General features: G+C 50.5%; 1 protein-coding gene across 3 annotated transcripts in view; it reads left to right on the forward strand.

Moving 5' to 3' along the window:
• The first annotated feature begins 4,777 nt into the window (after positions 1–4,777).
• LOC122367618 (aryl hydrocarbon receptor-like) overlaps positions 4,778–27,041 on the forward strand; it is a 95,784-nt gene continuing 73,520 nt past the window's right edge. Inside the window, exon 1 of one of the 3 annotated variants that reach the window (XM_043340889.1) lies at positions 4,778–5,049. In XM_043340889.1, coding sequence (XP_043196824.1) covers positions 4,976–5,049 — 74 coding nt within the window. In that variant the 5' untranslated portion in view covers positions 4,778–4,975. Of the gene's footprint in view, positions 5,050–12,839; positions 13,193–27,041 lie in introns of those variants that run through there. The other 2 variants (XM_043340891.1, XM_043340890.1) reach the window with 2 other exon arrangements.

Here is a 27,041-nt window from a genome sequence, read left to right on the forward strand (position 1 = left end):
AAGCGGGGAAGGGACTAAATTAACTTTCCTCAAGTGCTCAGATATGTACTGTGCAATTACACCGCTAACGGTGTTAATATTTTTCTGTGTGTATATAGCTATCAGAATGGAAAGTGTCCTGAAGCATTGATCAATGCTTTTGTGGCAGTTACTTACATCAGCGTCATTAATCACAAAGTCGGCATTTTATCAAAATTACTGAATCCAATTTCTCCATAGTGTTTGATAAACATACGGTAAAAGCTTCGATAAGTATATGACACGTAAGATGAGCATAGGTAACTATGTACAGATTTCATAGCTTGAGCACAAAGAAGGTTAATAACATTTTGCGCATTGTGAATGTCATTTGCTCATTAATTGCTGCCTTTTTGGTTGTGCTAATTCTAAGATTATTACGACCGGATTTACCATGAGAATTTGATATCATTTGATTGACTGCAACCAAATCAGTTCTAGTTAACCCGCGCCCCGCTGGGCTATTCAGCCATACGCGCCCTGCTGGGGGGGGGGGGGGCAGATTCTGCCCCCCCCCCCTGTCTAACTTCCGAACCGATGGTCGTAGAAAGACGGGGAAAACGGCAATAGAAAGCTCTCAACAGGGCGGATCTTAAGAGTCCAAATTTTTTTGCTTAAGTAGGTCAGAGGTCAGGTCAAGGTCAGGTCAAGGGTACAAAATGCAAGTTTCTACAGTATCGGCCTTGCACCGTAGTTGCCGAAGAATGGACTGAGACTGATTGCCCAAAACGTGTTCTTAGACTACCAAGACAATAATCGTTACATACAATGTCATTCAAAGGTCAAGGTCAAGGTCAGGTCAGGTCAGGTCAGGTCACCAAAAGCAAAATATAGAAAAGGGCATGTGCGACACATGTTTTATGGGTCATTTTACTCATAGAATTCAATAGGCACACTCAATAAGTGATATGGACCACCTCTGGATGAATTTCAGGTCGAGGTCAGGTCAAGGTCAGGTCAAGTGAGGTCAAATTTTGAAGTTGGTTGTTAAGGCCTAAAAAGGTGACTGTCTGATGCCCTTTTTCACGGCGAATCGAATGGTGCTATTGTTGTTGCCGTACGAGGTCTAGGACTTCCAAAAAATCATTTTTTTTCAAAAAATTTGTGTGTCGTGACGTCATAAAATTTTGAATAACTCCCACATTTTTGAACCGATTCTTCTAAAAATTGGTATGTAGGTGCACATAGACCAGTTCTCTGACATATATTCCGGTTTTTGATACACTCAAAATTTTGGATTCTATAATTATTTTCCCAAAAAAGTCAGTTTTATTTTAATTTGGGCTAAAATCCAAAATTTTCAAAAAAACCGAGATAGCCATTTGATAGACAAAGTAGAATCACGTATAACCTTTTTGCTACGTCTTGATTCTTTTAAAAATGAAGATGTTAGCGGCGTTTGAAATTTTGCCGTTTTTTGAGGCGAAAATGGCGAACATGACGTCACTAAAACGTCAATTTCTCAAAAAAAAATCCGACGGATTTCGCTCAAATTTTCAGGGAACGTGACAAATTGATGTATGATAAGGTACTGAAAGTTTGACGTCGCTGGCGTAACGCGTTTAGAAGTTATTGGCGAAAAAGGGGAGGGGGGGCAGATTCTGCCCCCCCCCCCCCAGCGGGGCGTGGGTTAAGTGAGCTTGAGGCGTAACCGATCATCAGTGATTTGTACTTCACAGCAACAGCAACCACCGCAAGTTACATATTTAGAGCGTTCACAAAACCTTCACAGCACAGCACAACATAACTGAAAACACTTTAGACTGTTGTTTGGGAAACATCCGAAAGACGACTTAAGCACTCTTACATGGCTCAACTGCATTGTACTGTGTTGATATTTTCTTGTTATTTTCAACTTCATCAAGTGTAGTTGCAATCTCTCATCAAGTTTAGGTATTTTAGCTTGGTACAAGTTCTGTTCTGCTTTCATATGCGTTTAAGTTTTTAGCGCGTTCCTGCTTTGAATAGCTAATGTTTATTCATATGCAAGTTGAACAGCATAGTGAAATGTGAGCCCACCTTCGGCACCGGGCTACGTTTTCCTTAGTTACGCGACGAATGCAGGACTCTGTTTGCAGCCGGCTCAAGCAGTAAGCACCTGTGGCACCTTCACCTACCTACCCCTGGAGCCACCGGATGTTTTCATATACCGATGCGTGTCTAATGTCGCATGCAAACTGATAAGGCGGTTACGTAGATTGAGCCTGATAGGTATGTTTGAGTAATAACCATATTTGGTAGGGTGATTCACATTGTAGGGACATAGACCTCATGGTGTGTCAAAAGTGGAAATAGCCGGTGCGCCGTCTGGCAACCCGGCAGCCCGCCGCCATGGGGAAATTCATGCTTTTTGTCGCTTTTTCGCTCCTTGTGAGTCACTTGATCTAATTAGAGCTTAACTAGGAACGAGGCGGGTCACTTGGACGTATTCGGGAGCCGAATACGGTGTTTTGGAGCCAATACCTGGGAAACCCTACCCGCCCAATGCGATTTTCTAAGAGTCTGCATGCCCAAATTAACGTTGAGCGCGGCCGTTTTCAGTCGGTTTTCCGCGACCTTGTGGCGAAATCGCCTTATTTATTCAACCAGGGTGGGCTAATTCGCTTAACTAGGAATGAGGCGTTGAAGAGAATTATTCAAGGAATAGAGCTGTGCAAAAATATTTTTTGTATTGTGAAAACTGTATCCGCCCTCGAACGATAAATATTGTTGACCCATCAGAAACATATCCCCTGGAATGCGTTTGGACTTGGCTGGATCTAATATTAGCGAGTATCTGCTAATGCAGTTTCTTGGCTTACACAGTACGAACACAAGCATACATACTTCCTGCCCTTGGTTATTCCTCACTTGAATGAAAATTTTGCTATAATAACTATTCCAAGCAGTTAACAGGTTTTAGTGCAGTGTCAAGTCGGAACCATTCAGGGCCGCCAGTCTCCCAGGCGGCGCGTAACGGGCGCCGCCGGCCGCCGCGCCGCCGCTCTGGCAGGGTATTTGACTTCATATCTCTGTCACTAGAAAAGTTGTGGACCGATTTACTTGATTCTTGCATGAAAAGATCCGCCATTAAATTCTTAGCAGATAACGAAAATTTGACGTCAATTGCACGATCCGCTGCCCATATTGTGGTACTGCCATCTATTGACAAGGCTGGCGAACTAAAGCCGGGCGGCTATTTCCACTTTTGACACACCATGATGGTAACAAAAATGTAATTACAAAATAATTTAAGCGGACTGCCAGTGAAGGTACAAAACTGAAGTCGGGTCATGAGGCGAAATTTATTAGGAGCGGGTGGAGGTAGGTAATGGTGAATAAGTAATTTATGTGGAAGTCCTTCTATTTCAAATACAATAAAATATTTGATATCCTGTCTTTTTTGGATATCCTGTCAATACCATACCCCATTTTAACAAACAGTTTATTTGCAACGAGGCTCATAGCTTTCTTTTGTAAATTGCGTTCAATTTGTTTGCGTATGAATAATGTAAGTTTTCGAAAATTGGCTCGCAATCTCCGTCCGTCGTTAGGAATGAAACAATGGTCGCTACCTACTTTGGATGTGCAGAAATTGGTAAATGTTGGATGTTATCAAGGTTGAGAGCCTGCGCATCGAATATAATCTTATTTAGAAGTGAAAGTATAATCCTCATCTACATAGATAATGCTAGACCGCTAGCACTTATTGGCTACGGCTTACAAATATTAAAGCTATGTTTACCTTTCCAGTTCGTAGTTTATCCAAGTGTAGGTAAAACTAGTTTTTGGTATGCTTGGTCAATTGCTTTAAATAATGTTATCAGCCCTAACGGTAAAAATATATTTCACTGCTAAAGATGCAAATGTGTATGGATGACGTGATGTGTTCATGGAGTGTGTATGACATTTATCGGAAAGGGCATCTGGAGTCTGGACTAATGAAGATGGCAGCGCCAGCCGCCCACAAAAAGTCAGGCTCAGGCTCGTTCAGGCTCATGATGTTGCAAATAGTTATGATAGTCTTATATGCAATACATTGGTAAGCCCGTTTTTAGTTTTACCTATACAAAATTCACATTCAGTAAAAATTAACTGCTAATATACCTGCGGTGCTAAGACCACTGCTCATCTACCAGAAGCTCGACTCCTGAACTCGGTCAAGGTCGGTGAAGTGAATAAATACGTTGGCACAGCGCTTTTTTCACTTAAGTGCACATGCTCCAATATTTTTTTAACTATTGCTCAGAGACATCATATGTGATGCAACTTGACACCACACCAAACTTCAATGAGTTAGCATGTGGCAGGGCCAGCAAAAGCAGGCTACTTGTTTGGTTATATCCGTGGAGGCATCTTGTTTTGTTACTTTTCCATCAGTTTGTACACCGATTAATATCTCATGTGAGGAAGAGGATAACTTTTTCCGACAGACATATATCACGCACTTCTCGGATTCATGTCTGCCGGATAGTCGAGGGTTGATGCCATGGCAACAGAAACCCAAACCGGCCGTGTCCGGGCGGCGTCCAATTTCATCGGCCCCCTTCTGAGGGCGTTTTTTCCAACGGTGACGTTGTCCCGCCCCTTTCCTCCCGCCGCACCTTTTGGAATGGCCAACGGTATATCGCTCGTCCCGCTCACGAAGAGCGGTCACGATCGGGCCGCGTTCGGCGCCGCCTGCTCTGCTGGCTGCGCGGGCTGGCCAGCCAGGGTCAAGGTCACACCGGGAGCGGGTCACTGGCGCCGGCCGCCATAGCTGCCGCCGCCGCCTGGCCGCGCAGTGGGTGTCCGCCGCCGGCCGACGCTGATTGGTCGGCGCCGCGCGGTGGGCGGAGCCTGTGGCGCCAGGCCTCTCGGCGCCAGCCCCTATCAATCAACGGCGTGGGGTCGGACGGAGCGCGGCGCGCTCAGCGAGCTCCTGTGCACGTGGGGAATGCGCGCGCGGCTGTGACGGCATAGTGACAAACTGGCGGGCATGTTAAGCCACTGCAACATGAATCCCATTGGAACCGTGTACGCCACCAAGCGCAGGAGGAGGAATGGAAAAAGGTGAGTCCGCTGCCGCGCAGCCGCGCCCCACCTGCAGCGATCAATGTGTCCAACTGATAACAATTCAAACAATATTCCGGGATAATAATTGCTACAAGTTACACAGCTGAGGCTCGTAGGTCGCCGACTGTGCCCTGGTTCCATGGGACTGACTGGCGCCCCTGTGGGTGTGGCCATTGACTAGGACAGTGCGTGTCGACCGGTCCCCGGGTCGTGTGAATATTTCATTCTGCTACACGCACAATTGTATAGGTGGAGTACCTCGAGCAGTGCGGTAGTAACTATATATGTGGGCGGTAGGACGGTGGGGCTGCTCCATGTGTATTAACCGGGACGCAATGCGGTCCTGAGAAGACATACATGGGATAGTTTAGAACAGCTACGGCTATTTAATTTAATATTTTCAATAATACGTTTGTGAGCTAGATAAGCGTCTCCGAAAGAAAAAAGCATATTCATAATATCATAACTCGCAATTTTCCGAATTTATTTTGAATATGTCGGCAAAATCGGTCGCATTAGACAAAATTGCGAGAACGCAAATGATGAAGGAATAAATTATAACAGCTGTTTTTCGTCATAAGCTCATTCGATACCAGACATTTCTGTATAAATCATAAGCCTAAAATAAAACTTCTACACCTGCGGCTGGATGTATGTCGTAGCAGCGAAGCGACCTGTCTTTGCTCCTTGCCGAAACTGCCGCTATTACCGAGCTATCGGATCAGTCTGTGCTGAGGGATGTGGGAGTACCGATATTACCGACATTTACCCATGTGCTCACCACATTGGTAAATAACCGGTCAGCGTGTGTTACCGGCTCACATGCTCAGCCCGCTGCCGTACCCAGGCCGGTAAAGCCGATCGTGCCGAACTGCTGTTGGCTGATCACAACACCGACGGTGGGAGGTTAAACGATCCCAAATTGAATAGTTGGTAGGTAGGCTAAACCGTGAAGGTACTGACCCAAAGGGAATAACTTTGTGAAAAACAACTTCTGAGCTTATTCACATCGGACTGATGAAAGTACAGCCTTTCAATCGAAGCCTCTTAGCTCATGTGTGGCAAGCACATCTATCATCCCCCTCATCTTTCTTTTCCTCTATCCCTTCATTTACCCCTCGACACTGTTGTGCTCAAAGCCGTGCTTTTCAAACTCGTTGCACTCAGGTCGTTAGTCCAATTAACCCGCCGTAACACCGGCAGCTGACAGCGACTACATTTATTTTCCACCTGTCCAATAAATGAAAATTGCCCTCGGAAATAAATCAATGTCCGCTCGGCTCTTATGCACGATGTGTCACTAGCGTCGGCCTCCGAAAGCGGCGGATGTGATTTAACTTTATCTCGAGTTGTGCGGCGGTGTGTGTGCCCCCGCCGACTTGTGCGGTGGTGTGTCCCATTATCCAGTAGACCAGCGCGGTTTATGACAATGGCACGGTAGTTTGTCGGACTCATCTTCCTGTATCAATTCTGCAAGGTGCAAAGTAACGGAGACTATAGAGGGCGTCAGGATTTCCTGAATCGGTCTGCCCCATCATTTTGATAGTATCACGAGGCTTGGAACCAGAATCAACGCCTTGGCTATTGACCATGATGTACAATTTTCGAGCAACGATTATGACACGGTAACCACCTACCTATGGACGACAAATGTAGGAGCACAAGTTCTATTATTATGTTAGAAAATTCTAACACCATGATATTCATAATAATGCTCAAACTAGCCATAGCTCACCTTCAACAGCACAAGTTCTGCTTAAAAAGTGCCTCAGAAAAAAAGTTGCAAAAGTGAGTCGATCAACAGTAAATATGAGAGGATGGGATATTATAGGCTTCCAGTATACACTTTATTGTGTTAGTTCTGATGCAGGCTTGTATTGAACATAACAGATGCGCTTTTTGTTGGTCAAGTGACAAGGACCGTTTTAAAGACCAGATGCCAGCAACCAGCTCGATTACAAAGTATCTTACAAATTATTTATTATTTTGCTTAGGTGCCTTGAAAAGGATGCTGTTAATTTGTGCCCGGTTCACGGTGATATCGGGACTCGGGAGAATCGGCCGGGCAGCGGGTGCCGGTGGATGGTGGACGATGGACGGTGTAGTGTGGACGGTGTGCTGTGGACGGACGGTGGACGGTGGGCGGTGGACGGTGGGCGGTGGACGGTGGACGGTGGACGGTTGAGTGTGGACGGTGGACTGTGGACGGTGGACGGTGGACGGTGGACGGTGGACGGTGGACGGTGGACGGTGGACGGTGGACGGTGGACGGTGGACGGTGGACGGTGGACGGTGGACGGTGGACGGTGGAAGGCGTTGCAGCTCCGACAAGTGACCTGCAATACAGTGTTGGGAACTGCTGGTAGGTTACCACTATCCCGATTTCATTTAACAACTAGTGAGGTATCATATTCCTAACCACAGCATCATTTAGCTATAAAGATCTTCTCACACAATTTTATCACCGTCATATTGCAGCTCAACTACTTAATATGCCAGTGAAGGTAGCTACTTTGTCTAAGGTTGAGGTGATATTTCGCTTTTCTAATTTCATATTTTGATTTAGCCACTGAAAATTCAGATTGGCTTCAAACGGGCCTTTTTGTTTTATGGTTGTCAAAAATCATTAATTTGTTATACTTCAACCTCTACAGCAAAATCCACTATTGGAAATACAGGCTATTGTTTTTCATCCTCGCATGAGGTAGCTCTATTTCAACCAGTGTTCCCTATGTCCAGTCTCTTGCTATTAGTTTTGTCCACTGAGCCTGCTCAAACATCGCATGACTACTCTTCCTTGCAAGGTTCTGCAAAGTGATGTGCTTGCGGAGATGTGATTGCTGCTAACCATTTGCGGCAGATTAGAAGCCACAAATTCCACTTTTACAACATCTCTCTGGTGCTCATCTGTGCTCGTATGGCGGCTGATCCCCTGTTGTCAGCCCGTTTTTTTGCGATCATGAACATCACGTCTTCATAGATTCGGTTCGACTTTTCATTTATTTTCTGAAGCAACACAAGCTGTCGAATAACTAAAATAAAAGTGACCTATTAAACGTACGTTATTAAACGAATTAAACGTAATCGCCACGGTTATGATTGTGAATTGATATAAGCTGGTTGATAATGTCTTACTTTTGATGTTTAATTAATGTCACCGGTGTGTGATAGTTACTCTAATTCGAGAGTTTCAATGTCATGTTGAGGATAAATTCAATAAAAACATTGCAACGGAAGAAGCAAGTAGAGGGAAAAAACATTAACGACTGGATATTTCAGGAATGGGTGTGTAAATTCGTTGAACAGAAACTAGAAATCGTTTGAGCTTAAAGCGCGGGCTCCGGCACTACTGCTAAAGATTCGCCTGCAATGTGTGTGTGCCCTCTGTCATCGAAGTGTGACAAAGAGTCGACGGACGTGTAATGACGGCCGCTGAAGTAATCAGCTGTCAGTCACGTCGCAAATCCTTACAATGCTCCTCATTTGGCCATTTCAACCAAACGCTTCTTCCGAACTACAATTCGAAGCTATACAAATCATCTGAATAGACTTGTTACTGAGTAGCTACGATAAAACATAGGCTTAGTTTCGCTGCATAAATTACATCAATAACGACTTGAGTCTGCCCGCCGCGGCGCTCGACCTACAATAATGTCGGAAACACGCTCACGCATTTCTCACCGCTCCGAATTTGTGGCTTTGCGGTGAGACATATGCCGTCTGCACAGTGAGATATCAGTCTCTCAGCAGGCCCGAACGAGCCGCGACCGAGTTCACGGAACTCACGGCGACATTCAACAGACTCGTGAACACTGCGCAGTGTACCGTGGCTCCTTTATGAAGCGCTCATTTAATCCACCTGCTGTAAGATACCAGCTGTTAATTGTCACATTGTCCCATAGCGGGGTAAATTGTCAAACCTCAACACAGGCCCCGTACCAGCATTCTCACCAAAATACGGTTCTTTCGCGCAGCAGTGTCAGCGAATTGGTACCATTCACGTCGTTTGGCATCAAAGTTGTGCTCCCACAGAAGACAAACGTGGCGCAAATGCGATGTTGGTGGGCAGTTATTAAAGTTACAGCACCTGACTAGTATGTATCTCGACACAGTTACCGTGGTGTGACGTTAGCCGTTTTGGTGTCTGCATTGATGTCAACGCCACCACTACTTACACGTATGTGGCCAAAATGATGAAAATGAAGTGATAATATCCGGCTGGTATGGTGCAATTATTTGTATATTTTAGATGTTTCGTTCGAATCTGATGCATTAGGAGACCAAAACAGGACAAGCTTGCTTGCAAGCTGGGTCAATGGTCATTCATTTAATATTAAGGCACTGACTTCAAATTGAGAACTGGTGAATTGTTCCGTCGTAAATGTTACTCTACATTGAGTTGCTGATTTTTTAAAGAATAAAATACATTATACAGCCAGGCATATGCTAACTTCAAAAAAAACCTTTCAGGCAGGCAGGTGACCTAACGCCTCCATGTCAATGCAAATGACTGAAGATGAAGCCACGTGGTTTTTGTGCTAAGACGAAAAAAAAGGTCATTTCGGCCTAAGTGAGACACTCGAGCGGGTCCCCTTCAGCGGTGGTCCCCGAACTGTGTCACGTTTCCTCCCGCGCGCTCTCCCGGGGAGGACACGCCGTCCTCCCGTCCCTCCCCCGCCTCCGCGGCCCACAATTTCCAGTAGCCATGCGCCGCGCATCCCGCCACCCTAATGAATATACCCACTAATTACTTGTTACCAAATGTCCCGGCCCGGCGCGGCCAGGGCCATTTTTCACTCCATTACGCATTTTTTACCGGCGCTGGTTTTTTTTTTTGTCGATAGTGCCATTTGGTTCCGTTAGTCTGCTTGCGCAGCTGTCGATGAGACCACCGCCATGCCGTCTGTGTTCCGGAGGGTCCTAGGTGATAGTTTCCCCTTCCACCTTTCTCTCTCTCCTCTCTTTCCATATGCGAGTCAACGAAAATACAGGTAAATCTTGGTGGAGAACACATATAAGTTCATATAATCATGCTGATATGGAACGCAATGGCCAAGCGACACAAGCATCCCATCTTCTTTGGTTGGCCTTTTCGTGTCAATTGAATGATAATTCCTTTGAAAGAGCCACAGCCGAATAAGCTGTGTAGTAAACAAAGCTGGACTTACTTATTTCTTTTCTCTTTGCTATTCTTCGATGTAAGTCTCAGGCAAAAAAAAAACGTTTAAGACTTGTCGTCTTGATGATCGCACAAAGATGCTACTAAATGTTATGTTACAATGATAACGGGGACACGTACACGGTTATGAAATTGGGAATTAAATAATGGAAGCATTTATGTCACTATGACAGTTGGCCGTTGCAGGCAGCAATCACCATGAAGTGAGGATGCTACTGGGTATGTAATGCAACATGTAATTTGGACATCATATGCAAAGTTGAGCAGTCCTTGATTACGTTCTCGTGGCGTGCACTGTCCTATTACTGCGAAATATCCTCATTAGTTAATTTGGTTGATTGTCATATTAATGCAGCAAAATGAACTTGCAAGAATTTTATACATTCCCAGCCACATGAAAGTGAGGAACTGGGTTGAGAGTTGAGACACAAACAAATGTCACCGAGGAATTCAGTTGGGCATCCACACGGGTCCTGGCCATATGATCCACAAAAGCTTTTCCTTTCTAATTTGCAATCAAGAAGCCTGCTTCGGCTGACGGTAAATTTGGAGAAAGTCGACTTTCCATCTCAGGGCGGCTGTATACCCGGTCCGCCGCCGCCGCCCCCGCCCGAGCGGTGGGCGGCAGCTCCTCTCCCATCCCACGCCAATGTCCCAATTGCGTGCGCGCACGGGCCGGGCCCAATTCGGTGGTCATACGCCTCGATTTGATTACGCGTCGAGATGACCGGAGCCTGCGCCCACCAGCGGCGTGGCTCATTAGGTGTGGTGTGCCCAGATCTGACCCCCGGGCACGTCTGGCGGTGTGGCGGTGGACTCTCTTCATTTGACTTAGAACCATACGAGAGAAGAATGCTAAAACTTTGAACACAAGCCCTCAATAAAGGAATTTAGGTACCTTGCAGTAAAGGAATTTAGGTACAATACTACTTTTTCACCTTTGCTTTCAATAACTTTTGGAACTTAAATCCTCCAAAACATAATTAAATTTGTTTACAGCGATCATGAATCAAATAACAGTAAATAAATAAGCTTTCAAGACGCCTATTTAATTTTCTTCATTCCGGTTGTTTTATATCTATCGGTAGCTTATACATCACTACACATTTGGCGTGCATTTTATGTAATTTTACTTTGCGCTATGCCAATACCAGCACTGATATTACTCAACACAATTCTAGACAGATTTTACTGAGTGCGCCACTTTTAAATTCATTTTTATTGAATGCGCCACCATTCGTCACCGCTCGAAGACGCCGCTGGTGCCAGGCACGGCGGTGCGTCGCATTCGCCACCAGCTGACAAACTTCGGCATTTTACGAGCCTGGCTCCTGTGGCAGAGGTCGCCAGACCTCACAGCTATGGGTCTGGCCTGGTCCGTTCGGTGGAAAGAGGCCCAGCACTGAAAATGCGGCACAAGATGTGATTTCCTCAGTTGCTTTAGTAGAAAGTGCGCGTTGTTACTTTCTGAACGAATTGAATGTACTTTAATCATTTTCTGAGGGCCTCGCAACAAATATTGTTTTTGCAATCACCCAGGAGTGACACTAACATTCAACGACCTTTCATCGCGCAGCCCTGCTAAATGAAACAGCTTCAACACTCTGCATTGATACTTTACTATACAGAACTTCCGTGTTGACCTTCGCTTGACACCGTGCACATTCTACTGCTACCAGCATTATGTAACGACACAACGGCGTCCCACAACAGCAAATCACTTATGCTGGAGTAACTGATCGTTCGGAGGGCCGTAACCACTGAATACGAGAGCCAGCCGGGCCCACTGTTGACCAGAGTTTTCCCCGGGGAGGCGCTCGGTCCGATGACCGGGGGGCGGCGGTGGCGGCGGCGGCGGTGGGGAGCGGGCTGCCGCCCTGCCCGAACCAGGTACCGGTATTGATCTGCCGTACTAGTCAGACATCATAATTCTCTGCTGCCGCCGCCGCCGCCGCCGCCGCCGCTACCGCCGCCACCACCGCATACCGCGCGGGTCCGCCGCCGCCGAGTGCCGCAGCGCCGCCGCTACCGCCGCCGACTGCCGCAGCGCCCGTCTATGACCACCTCCTCTCGCTGACCAATCAATAAGAGAGCTCTAGTTCTTATCTCCGGCGGCGGAGTGGCTCGCTATGTCCTCCACTCGCCACGGTCGCCGCGGTCGCTCCCTCGATCGTCGTCCGCGTCGTCAGAGCGTCGTGGCCGACGCGGCCCCGCAGTGGGGCGCCGACGGGCGGCGGTTTGTTGACTGCGGGCCTCACAGGCCGCGAGCGACCTGTTTGCACTGGCGACGGCCGCTTTCCGAACAAGGCTTCGTTCTTTATGCTGAAATAATAGCGCTTTTTCTTGTGTAAACGCAGAAATGCCCGTAGTAGAAACGACCATTTGTCGTCGCTTCGACGAGCGTTGAAAATAATTAACGTCGCGGGGGTCACGCCGTGTGGACTCTGAGGTGCTGAACTTTGATCGCTGTTCCGACGCTGGACAAAATTGAAAGAGAAACGTTTTTAAAACTTTCTTTGCGTCCAAGGACGGGGAAATTGTCCAGGGAAGTGTTGAGAATTCTAGGATGTGGAGTTGCCCACCTTACCTCTCATATGCCAGTTAATGGTAACGCCGCATCCTTGCTCAAACGCGTATCCGCGGTTGGCCTCTAGAGCCGCGCCGGCCGGCACTGTCGAGCGGTGTTCCGACCTGACCTCGCCGGAGGGTTCGTGACGTCACCAGCGGGCCGCCGTGAGCGGGACGGCTGAGGTCCACTCAACGCGGCCCGGGCGAGTGAAGCGGACCAGCAGCGGTCGCTGCCGAGCACGTTTTCTTGCAGTGCAGTGATTATCAACGTCGGAGGTGACGGGACGATGGATAGAACCTGCTGCCGTCACAGGTATCGTGTGTGCTTCACCTATCGCACCGCTACGGGTGTCTGGAGCGAGGAAACGGCTGATGGACTCTGCTGCCATAAAGGTACCGTCCCCGGCTGGCCGATCCGCCGGCCCGACCGTTAGTGTTGCTATGCTGTGAGTCAACCTGGCGACCCGGTTGACTGCAGCGTGTTGAACAGCTGCTGATGCTACGATCGAGCATGAGGTACTCATATGTATCGTGGGATGCCCCTTAACGCACCGACTTGCGAACCGTACGAACGCTGCTACACGATGACTACACGATCAGGATAGTACCGCCTTTAGGCAGCGCCAAGGGTCCGGCGCACCGCGGTGGCAAGCGTCATCCTTTATTACGAGCGAGCGCGAAACGAGTCTTTCAACATGACGGAAATCTCAGTATGAGCGATCCGGCTGGCCCGGCCCGGCCTGTAACGATTCTGAGAGGCATATATCTCGGCAGCCGCTGGGGCGATTGACATGCGGTAATTCTGTCAGGAAGTTCCGTACTTTCTGCCAAAGATCGGACACTGTCGATGCGTGTGGGTCCCCCACTGCACGTGCATAATGCAAAGAACAAGTGTCAAATTTGTTCCCATCACAATAACTCGGAATCACCGGCGCGGTCTCGCTTAAACTTGGCATGTAGGTAGGCAGTAGGCACCCACCAGGCAATGTTTTCCCATGGGTTCCGGACCGGTCGGTAGGGTGCCGCTTCCAGATCTCTGGAGCACGGCTGAGCTGATTGCCAACAAATTTGGCACACTGCTAGTGACTGGTTAGTAGGGTGCAGTGCACAAGCCAGTTAGAAGTACCCGCTCGCATTCCGCACGTGCAGGGCTCACTCTCTCATACGCTCGTTATTCGCCCAAAAAGGCGTTTTGGTGATAATGGGCTAAGTTGTACCTATCTCGGCCGGCACTTTGTCTGCCGTATCACTAATGATCACACGGTATTCGCACCAGCAATCGTCTATCTCGATAGTTCGGTTGCTGAATCGGTGCGTGTTTCAGTAAGTGACGGTGGTTCCTTACTCGTCGGTAATGCCGCTCGGGAGACTTTTAGTCCGTAACTGATCCCATGTGCATGATCCTGCTGTCGGGCAGCTGTTGGACGGCGAACGCGATCGCGACTACCCGGACAGCAGAGGCGATGCTGGAAGTTGGATCCATTTTCCAGTTCGGCGTCTTAAATGGCTAGGCCAACGCGTCTTAGCTGCTTGAACGCTTAGGCCGAGTGTCGCCCGCACGGGTCAGTCGGATGTCTCGCATCGTACTTTCGCGCGTGATAGGGCTTAATGTAGTTCGCTCGTTGTCATTCAAATCGGCTGTTTACTGGCTTGGTATCTTGCGCTTCTAAGAGTACATGAAAGGAATGCCGTAATGATCAAGTCTCATTCTCGTCAACGCGGATATCCGGCTGAATGCGGCCTGGCCACCCAACCGCTGCCGTTCCAAATCGCCGTCCGTATTGTGACTGCTATACTAACGTTTCCATCACCGTCCGGGCGTACTTAATCGTTTCCCACAGTCTGGCTCCCGACCCATGCCGTTTAGCGACAAGACTATGATCGTTTCACCGTCTGAGTGAGCTCAATCGTTGTCGTCTCATCAGGCTATGCCACGGGGTGCAGTCTTGCGACGCGGCCGCTTACGTTTCCGATCGACCGCTTCGACGTGTTTAATGTAGTCTAGTTTAGTTTATTGATAAAACATCTACAGGCATGGTCACACAATGACGGACACAGTCTTAATTAAAGATGGTAGGCATGGTACGGATAAAATCATGGGCTAAGGCAAACCAAGGTTTATAAGTACAATAAAGGTGACACAGATATGGTTATATGTGTTGTGAGTTGTGACACAGGTAAAAGGGAGATTCAATTATACGACGGACCAAGTGACGTTCGAGTGGATATACGCAGCTACCCGGGTTCGTCAATCTGCACAGCAACTGAGGCGGTCTGCTAGCCCCACTGCTAAGTTTCTAGCGCCCGCAAAAACGCTGATCGTTTAGTCAGTCTGGCTGTTCGACTGGTAAACTCTGTCCATCCGATTGTTAGCGTTTTCGACCACCGCCTCTGGCTGCGTCTCATTGTCCTCGGTAGTCCAGCTATGCCACGGGATGGCCGAACCAGCGCGGGCTGGCGGCTCGGCGGCGCTGCCGGAAGCGGGTTTTGTCTGAGTGCGTGGACGGAGGTGACAACTATGGACTCAGCAGCAATTCCCATGCTGCCATAACAGGTGCCGTTCCGTCAGGGTATTCCGGACGTACCGTGAGTATCAGACTGGCTACTCCGCTTCGCAGTCCTGGCGAACCGGCTGTCGACGTTTCTAACCGACCAGAATGTATATCCGACCGACAGCACTGCGCCCCAATCGTGAGTCTTGTCAGACCGGCTACTCAGCATTGCAGTCCTAGCGAACCGGCTGCCGACGTTTTCTTACAGACCACACTGTTTATCCGACAGACAGAACTGTCTCAATCGTGAGTCTATCAGACTGGCTACCCAGCATTGCAGTCCTGGCGAACCGGCTGCCGACGTTTCTTACCGACCACATTGTATATCCGACCGACAGCACTGCGCCTCAATCGCGATTATCAGACCGGCTACTCAGCATTGCAGTCCTAGCGAACCGGCTGCCGACGTTTCTTACAGACTACACTGGTTCCGACCGACAGAACTGCGCCTCAATCATGAGTATCAGACTGGCTTCCCAGCATTGCAGTCCTGGCGAACCGGCTGCCGACGTTTCTTACCGACCACATTGTATATCGACCGACAGAACTGTGCCTCAATCATGAGTATCAGACTGGCTACCCAGCATTGCAGTCCTGGCGACCCGGCTGCCGACGCTTCTTACCGACCACATTGTATATCCGACCGACAGAACTGCGCCTCAATCGTATCAGACTGGCTACTCAGTATTGCAGTCCTGGCGACCCGGCTGCCGACGTTTTTACCGACCACACTGTTTATCCGACCGACAGAACTGCGCCTCAATCATGAGCATCAGACCATGGCTACTCAGCATTGCAGTCTTGGCGAACCGGCTGCCGACGTTTCTTACCGACCACATTGTATATCCGACCGACAGAACTGCGCCTCAATCGTGAGTCGATCAGACTGGCTACTCAGTATTGCAGTCCTGGCGAACCGGATGCCGACGTCTCTTACCGACCACATGTGTATCCGAGCGACAGAACTGCGCCTCAGTCGTGAGTCTATCAGAATGGCTACCCAGCATTGGGTCGTGGCGAACCGGCTGCTGATGTTTCCGATCGAACTCATTGCGTACGACCGGCCGCACTGTGTGTCAACTAGTACGGTCAGCCGTTGGGGGTGGTGGCTGTCTTGTAAGCCGTTATGACCGATCGTAGACGGTCACGTGCTCGTTCCTGTAACCGCCTTTGGCTCAGACCTCCATCGTTCATCTTCCCGATGGACCGGCAGCACCAGACTGCCATTTCCATGATGCTGGTCGAACAGAGTGGTCCAGTCAGCTGCGCTGCAGTGACTGGCGATAGATCGTGGCCCGTCCCTACAGGCGTTTATCAGTAGAGCCGGTGGTGGCGACATCTCGTTCTCTACGATGCGTTCCGACCGCCCACCCTTCACATACTTAATCGCTCCGTTAGTCTGGCTATGTGGCTGATTACGCTATCGGATGACCTGACTGCACGTTCCCGGAGCGTACATGCATGTTTTCTGGGTGTTCACAGTGTATGTGCAGGTGTCCCGACGCATACGCAACAATGTGATCCAGCTGCCGCGTCCACAAATGCGTGGCTGCTGTTTTGATAGTGCCCAATAGTTTTACCACCCAAATACTAGCATTTTGTCTCGACCGCCCGTGTTGGTAGTTGGATGCTTCGACGACTAATATTATGGACCGACCGCCGAGTCCGACCGATAATCCGGCCTTCGAATGATCACTACCTATCGTTATATACAGCTTACGATACCTGTGTACAACTGAGCGGGGGATGTTTAACCATCCAATGCAGTCCAGATTTCTTACTGACTACCGTTTCTTTAGTCGCTGTTGTCAGTCCGGCTCCAACTAGCCCAGTCCGGCACCGAGACCTGGCTACTCTTCCGACCACTCCCATGGAGTGTTTCACAGACTGTTTCATCGGTCTCGACAGGCGGAATCTTCGACTCAACAGTTTGGCTATTTGACTGCTATGTTGGCCCGACCGACGTGTTTACTCGCCCAGTATTTTAGCCTTCCGGCTGCTACGATCCCCGCCGACCGCTGAGTGCGTCAAACTGTCCCCGGTAGCCTCGCTCTCCGTGTGGTCGCAGCCTGGTTGCCCACTTCTGTTCTGTTTCCAACAGACCAGAACAAATATGCATTAATCGTTCATGCAGTCTGACTCTGCTAATATCACGTGTAGGCCGCCCACATTGTGCGTTTCATTGGTTTTTCAGACGTTTGAGAACAACGACTGACGACGCCGTCGACCGACTACGGTGTGATCAACTGTATCATTGTCCGGCTCGCAGCGGCTTGTGCTTCCCCCTATGATTATTTGACGATCGATCGTGGTGGATTCACAGTTGCTGGCACCCTGCATCCATCTCACTGCAGTCTGGCTCATCATCGACCACTGATGCCGGTGTACCTTAACCGGTCTTCAACGCCTGAACCTCAGACTGCCCACAGTTTTGCATTTGTCTGCTCGTGCCTGACACCTGCACGGCTTCGAATTGTCGGCTCGTCTGTCTGCAATCTAGTAACCCACTGCACCGTTATTGACCGATCGTTGTGTGTTGCACCATTCTCGGCAAGCTGGTTTCGACCGATCGCAGTGTAGCCAGCCGACTTCTTGGCCGGCCGACCGTATGTGTTAATTCAGTCTACGCAGTTGTGTGCTCTTGACTGACGAACAGTCTGCTCTCCGACTGCTAACGTTCCCGACTAACCACAATGGGTGGTAACCGTTCCCGGCCGCCCAGCTCTTCAACTTAAAAAAGTCTGGCCATCCCACAGCCACCGCAGCGGAGTAAGACAAATCGACGCGCCACTACGACGCCATCTGCTTGCACCCGCGCGGCAATGTGACATGCGTATCTATGACAGAAATGTTCCCGACTTCGTCACGCGGCGACTCGCGTTGGTTCCACCTCCTGCAACTGAGCACTCAGGTTTGATGGCCAATATCCGGCGTGGTTTCTTCTACCATGTTTCGTCGTGAAACAGGCGGCCCCAATCGGGCCCGAAGAAGAATGTGGAACGGACGAAATGGCTTATACGGTACGTACCATTGGCTTATAACATACGCGTTTATATGCCTACATATATACCCGCGCACAGTCTCGCAAACATTCTGTCCTGTCGGGTGTCATTGGCGCCTGGAAGGTGAATAGGATATAAGGGAGAGAGAGACGGCCGGCCGATAAACAGCCAACACATGAGTATGCTATGGAGCATACGATGCCGAAGCGTTACGGGATTAACTAAAGATAACGCCAGTTATATGCCAGTTAATGGTAACGCCGCATCCTTGCTCAAACGCGTATCCGCGGTTGGCCTCTAGAGCCGCGCCGGCCGGCACTGTCGAGCGGTGTTCCGACCTGACCTCGCCGGAGGGTTCGTGACGTCACCAGCGGGCCGCCGTGAGCGGGACGGCTGAGGTCCACTCAACGCGGCCCGGGCGAGTGAAGCGGACCAGCAGCGGTCGCTGCCGAGCACGTTTTCCTCCACCCACCCCTCCAACCATCTGCGTTGGTTTTACTTATAACCTTCTTTTCCTTACCTCGTCGACCGTCTCCTCTCTCTTAGCGATCGCCTGGAAGGTGAATAGGATATAAGGGAGAGAGAGACGGCCGGCCGATAAACAGCCAACACATGAGTATGCTATGGAGCATACGATGCCGAAGCGTTACGGGATTAACTAAAGATAACGCCAGTTATCAAACAGTATTGTCAAAGTTCCGAAGCATTCAATCTCCGAACTGGCTACAAGGTGAACCAGCGGCCACGGACGACGGACCGCGCCGTGCCCGACCATTGTCAGGGAGCGGTCGGCCGACAGTTGGCGGTACAAAGTGACCGCCATGTCTCCTCCGCTAGCCATTGTTTGGGGCAGCCGTAGTGCCCCGCGTAACGGGTCTCCCCCGAGAACGCTCCCTGCTCCCTCCCGCCGGCAGCAGCGTCGGCGACTTAAGCACTAACTCGCTAATTAGCGGTCCTAGCGGCCAAATCAATATGGATGAAGCATAACGATAGATGTTATCTGTGTCCACAATCGATTCTGCGTATAAATTATGCACTGCCGCCGCCGGCCCGCTGTTGACACGGCTTTAGCAGCGCTGTGTTTGCCCAGTCCTCCGTCTAATGCGGATTTGGGGCTAATTGGCATTTTTAATATGACAACGGTTGTCGGTTACAGTGTACTGCACTGCTAGGGAAGACTGATGAAACAATGTTACAAATGTTGCATATTGTTTTTGCTTCAGGACGCAATTTGGTCTTCGGGTCTTTGTCTCTTGGATCAGTGGGGAATCGGGCGGACTATGGGGTCGTTGTGAAGTATGTTTCATGTGATTCGACTATCGCAAACAACACAGTGGATTTCCTTGACTTGAGACTTGAGAGTGCGTTCTGACCTGCCTTCTCTGAAACCGTTTCTGAAGACAAATGTATCATTTCTTACCTTTTGTTCAACACCTGACATGTCAAAGGCGAAATGCGCCATATTTTATTACATTATTTCATGTAATCATATTGTTATTCAACGAATCTATGAGTCAAACACAAATTTACCCATCATTTGCCACTAACGAACCCACAAACTGCAAAGTCATAACTTCCGGGTAGCAGCAAGAACCGATTAGGTCTTGAAGCCATAATTCAGCATTTGTTGGCAGGTGCTACCAGCATCCTTAAATAATGCATTTATAAACCATTAATGATAAGTGAAGAGGCACCGCGGCTGAAATATCTTGGTGTAACGTTTATCAGCCAGTGGATAGTGTGGCGGCTGAAGAGCGTTTGTTACACGTCAGATGATTCTGAATTTGCTCTAAAACATAATTTGACGTAAGTGTTGAAGACATTCATGGGCTGAGATAATATTGGCACGTTGTCCCTTCGAGACTGGATTCATAACACCACTTCTATGACGCTTCATAAAAATAATACAACACTCATCACCAAACCATACCAAACAGCAGTTCTCAGTACTTCTTCGGCCCCGGCTGGGTCCGAAATATAGAGGAGATAATATCCCCGAAAAGAAAATATTTCGCATTACCAAGTCTTCATGTGCATAAAAAGTAAGGCAATCCACAGCTAATGCCTCTTCAGAGCTTTGGCCTGACATGTAGCCTTGAGAGTTCGGAAATGAACGGCTTGCCGTTTTGCTGAATCCGTATCCACGAGTGCCGTCCCGTATACGGCACTTTTTCAGCTCCTGCACAAAGGTAATCAGCCTCAATTTGTTAAGCGGCTTCCTGAGATTCAAGCAGAAACGGCTCAACGCCATATTTGCAAAGGCAAGACTCAGAGAATTAAGACTTGAATTGTGATTTTTACGCACGGTGGAGGCAACATATTGAACCCCAAAGAGCGTATCCAAGAAACATGGGGGAAAACCGAAACGTTTTGACAGGATGGAGGTGAAAACGGATAAAAAACGCACGAGCTTTGAACCGCGAGCTCTCAACACTCTTACTGAAAACTCACCGTCGCTCTCACTCACAGCTCACCATCTTTCTCGCTGGCAGCTCACCATGCCACCACCCACAGCTCTCTGCTGTTCTCACTGGAGACGCGGCCGTTCTCACTGGAGACGCGCCGCTGTTCTCACTGGAGACGCAGCCCGTTCTCAGGGCTGCAGTCCTGAAACCGTTGCTCGGCCCGGCCCGTCGGCCGCTCCCGGAGTTTTTATGTATTTTCTCCGAGCCGTGGCGGATCAGCTGGCTTTTTCTGATTCGCCCCGGGTTTGTACGTCAGACTGAAAATTGGACGTGTCCGTCGGCTCCGTATCTGAGGCCGCGTCATTAGTCTAATAGCCGCCGCCGCCGGCTTGGAGAGCTCGGCATGCGATAGGGATGTGGAATGGTACCGCGCCGGGCCGCGTTGATGTGTGGTCCTGTGGCGTCACTGATGTGTGGTACCGTAGCGTCAGTGATGTGTGGTACTGTAACGTCGCTGATGTGTGGTACTGTAACGTCACTGATATTAGCTCAGCGGCAGACCCCCTGGTGGGACAACAAAACTGCTGTGCGGCATCTGACCGTCTGTCTGTCCGTCTCTCTGTCTCTCTGTCCGTCTATCCCTCGCTCTCCCTCTGTCTCTGACCAGCCCGTCTGTCTGTGTCTGTCTGTCTGTCTGTGTCTGTCTGTCTGTGTCTGTGTCTGTCTGAGTCTGTCTATGTGGCCGCCCTCCCCGTCGGCTCGCCGCCCGCCAGTCCGGCGCGGAAGGGGTGGCCCGAGTCCGATCGATGGGCCGGTAATGAAGTAATTTTGGCCGGACACACCGGCCCGGCACCACCTGGCCCCGGTCAGAATTGAAAAAATCGGTCAGCCGGCCGGCCGGCAGAGACCATCAGTGCCGGCGCTCCGGGGAAAGAGATGGACCACAACACAATGGGGAACAAGAAGAGGGTCGTGGACTTCGTGCCGGTCGCTGTTAGTGTTTGATGGAGGAGAAGTTAGTGGTCTTGGCGTCTTTGTGACCAGGGTGTTCGTGCTGAAAATTTGACGCCTTTACAAGAGAACACGCTATTTCACACTGGTTTGTGAATCAGTGTTCATTCAAAGGCCCTTGATTTGATGATAGTAACGATGCGTCAAATCAAACAAAACCGTTGTCTTCATAAATCATGTTTCGGGACCTTTAATTCGGATTCTGTCGTCAGCACGACTGTCTCATTGGCTGCAACCAACAGTCCTCTGCGGCGGTATCAAAGTTGGCGGCTCGTTTTGAGGGATTTTTTCTTGTCGGACAGTAATTATCGTGCAGCTTGGTCGGTTGATCCGCTGGCGGCACTTAATCTCCGCAGGCTGCGCCCACCGCAGGCAGACACTTGGTCCTGATGAAGATCAGGAAGATAGATCCTGACCTGCCTGCTTAGCTACTTGGCTTCCCGTTTGTTCTGATGATGCAGCTTGTGATCGTTGTTTATTTGGAAGTTGCCTGAAGCGAAATCTTGTTAACACATTTACATATTCCTACGCTTAAATCTTTAAATTTATGGTATAAATACGACAGAAAACTGTAAACTTTGTCAGACATTGGGTGCCTTCGCTAGGGCAGCATCATTTCTATTGTCCCATTCATGTAATCACTACAAACCTACTCACTCATCCCAGATACAAGCAGCAGCCTCGGCCATGATCGCCGACATTAGCCCAACATCCCATCAATCTGTTCCCCCATTCTCTGTCTGCCATCACTCTCTGACGCACCCTTCCCTTGTGATGGCCGCCTCATCCGCCGCGTGAACGGCATCGCTGCAACCAGGTGCTCCCGAGATCGAGCGGACCCTCATCAGCCCCCTCAGCTCCCAGCGCTGTGATGTGCCCGTCAATGATGATCCCACGAGAACTCACCAACGCGGGCGCAAGAGCTAGCCGAGTGGCGCCACCAAACCAGGCACACCCAGGAGCCTAGCGCTGTTGAGCCACAGCGTTTTGGCGAGTCGGAACCCCGGCCGAACCGCGGCACCGTGCGCCCCGGCCGGGCCGCGATGCCCGGTTTTCGGCGGCACACGGCACACACGGCACACGGCAGCGGCGGGCGGCTCACGGCACGCTGAGCACGGCTCAAGGACGCTGCAGGCCCGCCGCCGCCGCCGCGTCAAATTACTGTCATTACCCGTCGTGGCCGCGCCGCGGCTGTTGTGGCGCCGCTGAGAGGCGTTCCCGGCGCGGGGATGCGGCCGTGGCGCAGCCTCCGCGCCAGGGACAGAGTTTGGGGTGATTGAGTGGCCGTAAGAGCCCCACAAGACTGGAGGCAGCAGCCACTGCATTGATATCTTGTAGACGTTCAGCACATCGCGAGACCCGTAAAGCTACAGCAGTATACACTGTGATCGTTCCCCTTCGTAGAAACCCACAACTAGTTCACCCAATAAGTTTGTAAAAGGGCCTGATATTTGGCCTAAACACAACATCGTCGCATCTACTGCCTGGTGACCGCAGGCCAGGCGACTCACCAGGCTTCCGCGCGCGCCGAACTCCCAAGGTTCGCGGCGTGGCGCCGTTAAGAAGCGCGCCTTCTCACGTCGCTCGGCGCCGGCGCGACCACCAAAGGGCCTCTGCAATGCGTTAGCGCCTACCGACGGCGGGAGGCGCGGCTTTGCGGTAACAACAGGAGCACCTCGGCTACGGTGGAGGCTCGCACGGCCAGCAGACTGACTCATATGCCTTCTTGGCATCTGTGGAGCCTGGGTGAGCCGAACTCTCAGCACCATCTCACGCACGGCAGCTAGTCGGGTCGAGTACAATACATATCATCTCACGCACGGCAGCTAGTCGGTGTCAGAGACTAGCTGGCCCTCGCAGACTCTCTGACGCCGCTGTGCCGACGACCCCTGCTGTCCTTTCTCGGGCGGCGAGCACGCATGGCCGCGCCGCACGCAAGGCGGCCGTCTGGGGGCGCACGTGCGGCGCCGCGCGCACGGCTGCACGTCACGCCAGGGATTCCGTCCCGTGACGTCACTCACTGTTCGATGGCGGCAGATGCGCCGTCGGCGGCCATTGCCGACGCAGACGCGTCGATCGCGGCGCCAGCTCTCGTCGGCTCCGTCGCGCACCGACGAGGGAGATATGGCTCTCCCGTGAGAGGAGAGAGGCGCGACCGATGGCGCCGACGAGGGGCAGAGGCGATGGCAGGACAGCGATGATAAGAGTGGGCAACTCAACGGATTGCACACCGCACAGACGTTGCAAGCTATTCCAGCGTGCCTAGGAGCAAAACTTATGTCCTCGCTTAGCTTTTCTTTTTCTGAAGCAATGAAGCTTGCTAATGATTTCGGTCAGCCTTCAACCTAGCATTGTTGCATAGCGAATAATGCAATGCATGTCCATGCATAATGCATATGCATGAATCCAGACTTCAACAGAGGATTCGACGGCACAGAGTGTGGTTAAGTGAAAGCCAACAGAAGGCATCCTCGACTTCGCTGGGTGTCGTATAACCGTATTACCTTTCCTGCTGCCACCAGTCCCGAACAACAATATTATCATAGGATGAGTTTTATATTACGAGCTGAAGGCTGTAAAAAGAGCCTGCGCCTGGCGGAAGGCGGAAGGCAGCTGCCACCTTCTGAGGAGCAAACAAAGGAAAAAGAAGCCAGGATCCCGACCGTATTGGCTTAGCAGTTGCCATGCAACAAACAAAAAGTCACAAAGTCGCACTGGAAGTCATCGTTGGAAGAGCACCATAGAAATGATGGCCGAGATGCCTTGGCGTTTTAGTAGCATCACTTTAGGCAACTAAAGGTGTATTGTGCCCTTTACTGAGGCATGCTTTTTAGCTCAGTTGTGTGACTGCCTTTTCTAGATCGACAAATTCGCGATTTATTACTTATTACTGTGACTTATTACTGTGCAAGGTCGGTATCAGCAACATAGTTGCTACCTGCGCCACGTTCGTCTCTTCGCGCCACTACAGCCGCCGCGCCGCGCCCCATTAGACGCCACCGCGCCACGATCGTATACTCACCGCGGTGCACCATAATTGTCAAAATTGCCGAAATTGCAGCAGGCGGCGAACTGTGGCGCCGGGCGGCGGCGGCGGCGGCGGCGGTGGTTCGCGGAAGGCGGCTCGCCAGTCTTTGTGTCAGCCGGATTCGGCGCGATTCGCCACTCCGGAAGGGTGTGCAACCAAGTGTCCACGGTGAGAAACAGCCGGCCGCGGACGATTTGGGCAACAAGGCCGTCCGCCGAGGCGCGAACACCTCTCCGCGTGGAACGAAAGGTTTATTCTGCGGGCTCGGATAACAGGGGCACTGTGACAGGTTGAAAGCTGAGGTTTATGCGAGCCAGGCGTAACCATTTTGCGGTGAGGAGTGATTTATATTGGATTTGTGAGTTCAGAACACGTAATGCACGTAAGGAAGACGCTCAATTGGTCATTATTTGACTACTATGACCGAGTTTAGTTAGAATATTACACTGCCGAGGGTAGCTCCCGAAAAGGTGAAAAACTTGTTCGTGGTATGCAATAGTTTGTGTCAATGCGTGCTCCACTAACAAATGGTTAATGAAGATAAAGGAATGCTAATCAATAGCATCGAAAAAGACCAGCAATCAACAAAATTACTTATTTATCGAATACTGTGCACATGAACTATTCGCAACCTACTTAATTGCTTACTGCTTAGCCTACCGTGTTCCCAATTAGTGCATGGACCAATTTAAGTTGGTGTGAAGTCTTGCCGAAGACATACTGCTCGCAGTGACAGATACAGGCGTTCAAAAGGGGTTTGCACTTGCCCTTCTGTGGTTATAGCTGCTGACCTAATCAAGAGTTTGTTGATGGGCCATGCGAAAGGCGAAGTCTGATGGCCTTTTGTCATAACACCTTGCGGAGCGGCATGATTGGCGCTGTATGTCTAATGTCAGTGTGCCTGTAGAACGACTAGGGTTCAGCACCGCCTGTGAACATGTGCATACCAATGTGCATCTGTGAATCAGCCTGTGAGGCAATGGGCTGAGTTTTGCGTATGTTCCTGAAAATATGTGATATGTGTCAACTGTCAGTGCGACTCTGCGAAATGTGTATCTGTGGAAGCGTGTATCATGCGAATCTGTGTATTCCCTGTCGTTATGTGTTCCGTCGTACGTCTGTGTATCCCCCTGTGACTCTGAGTGTTCTCTTTTAGCTACGTCTGTGTACCCCCCTGTGACTCTGAGTGTTCTCTTTTTACTAAGTCTGTGTATCTCTCCTGTGACTCTAAGTCTGTGCATCCCACAGCGCACACACTCCGGCTGTGCGCGCCCGGTGGTGAGGCGATGGTAATGTTCTGGTCGGGCCCGCCACCCGGCAGACGGCCGGGCCATTGTTGCCGCCTAATGTGCCTGTTTTCAAGGCTGATGTGTCTGTCGGTGCGGACATGCCCCTCCCCTCCTCCACAGTTCCGTCGTGCACCGCAACATAGTGGAAAAAAAAGGAACTGATCTCTTGCGCTTAGGGGCTGGCTTCGAGCTCTGTGTTGACAAGCAACAGTGTAAGATGGGTTAGTTAGGACACAACGGTATGCTTGAAGATAAGACTTTTGTTAGTTTGTTATACTAACCATTTTTTCCGTGGAGTGTAGCGCATGCCTTATTCCATCCATACCACCCATACAAATGACAGTTCTGACCAATGACACCTCTGTGTGCAGTCTGCCTGGCCCGTTAGACCTGGCGGCGACTCTCTCACGCAGTAATTGCACACGTGGCCGAGGACACTGAGGCCATTCATCAGGAAATTATGCTAATTCATCAACCGAATGACGGCAGTTTTTCAACGCCACACTCATTCCTGGCCGCGCTCGAGTACGAATGACATCCTGGAAGCGGGCGTCCAAGCAGCGCCGCGCTGGCCGGAAAACGTGTCGCGGGACTGACGAGACCGCCTGAGGACTGCCGCGTGGGTCGTTTCGCGGTCCTTGACTCGAAGCTCCTGCAGCTAGCACGCTGTTTCTCGCGCACGTTTGACCTGCCAGACGAGATCTGCGCTTATGCGCTTGTCTCGTCTACCTCTCCCGACATCTCGCCGAATGCACCGGCGACCTTCCGCGGAGGTAGGACCAGTATTGCGACAGGACCGGGAGACTGTCCCGCCGCGACCCATCGCAGCCTGTACCGCCTCAGTGAGCATGTTGCACGCGGGCGCCGGAACGTTGGGTGTGCCCGACCGGCGCGCTGGGCTGTCGGGACCCATTACCCAGCCACAAATGGCCGGATCGGACCTTTGTGCGCGGGG

This window comes from Amphibalanus amphitrite, unplaced genomic scaffold, assembly GCF_019059575.1.
Source record: "Amphibalanus amphitrite isolate SeventyFive unplaced genomic scaffold, NRLGWU_Aamphi_draft 000882F_arrow, whole genome shotgun sequence".
In the NCBI taxonomy this organism is placed as follows: domain Eukaryota; kingdom Metazoa; phylum Arthropoda; class Thecostraca; order Balanomorpha; family Balanidae; genus Amphibalanus; species Amphibalanus amphitrite.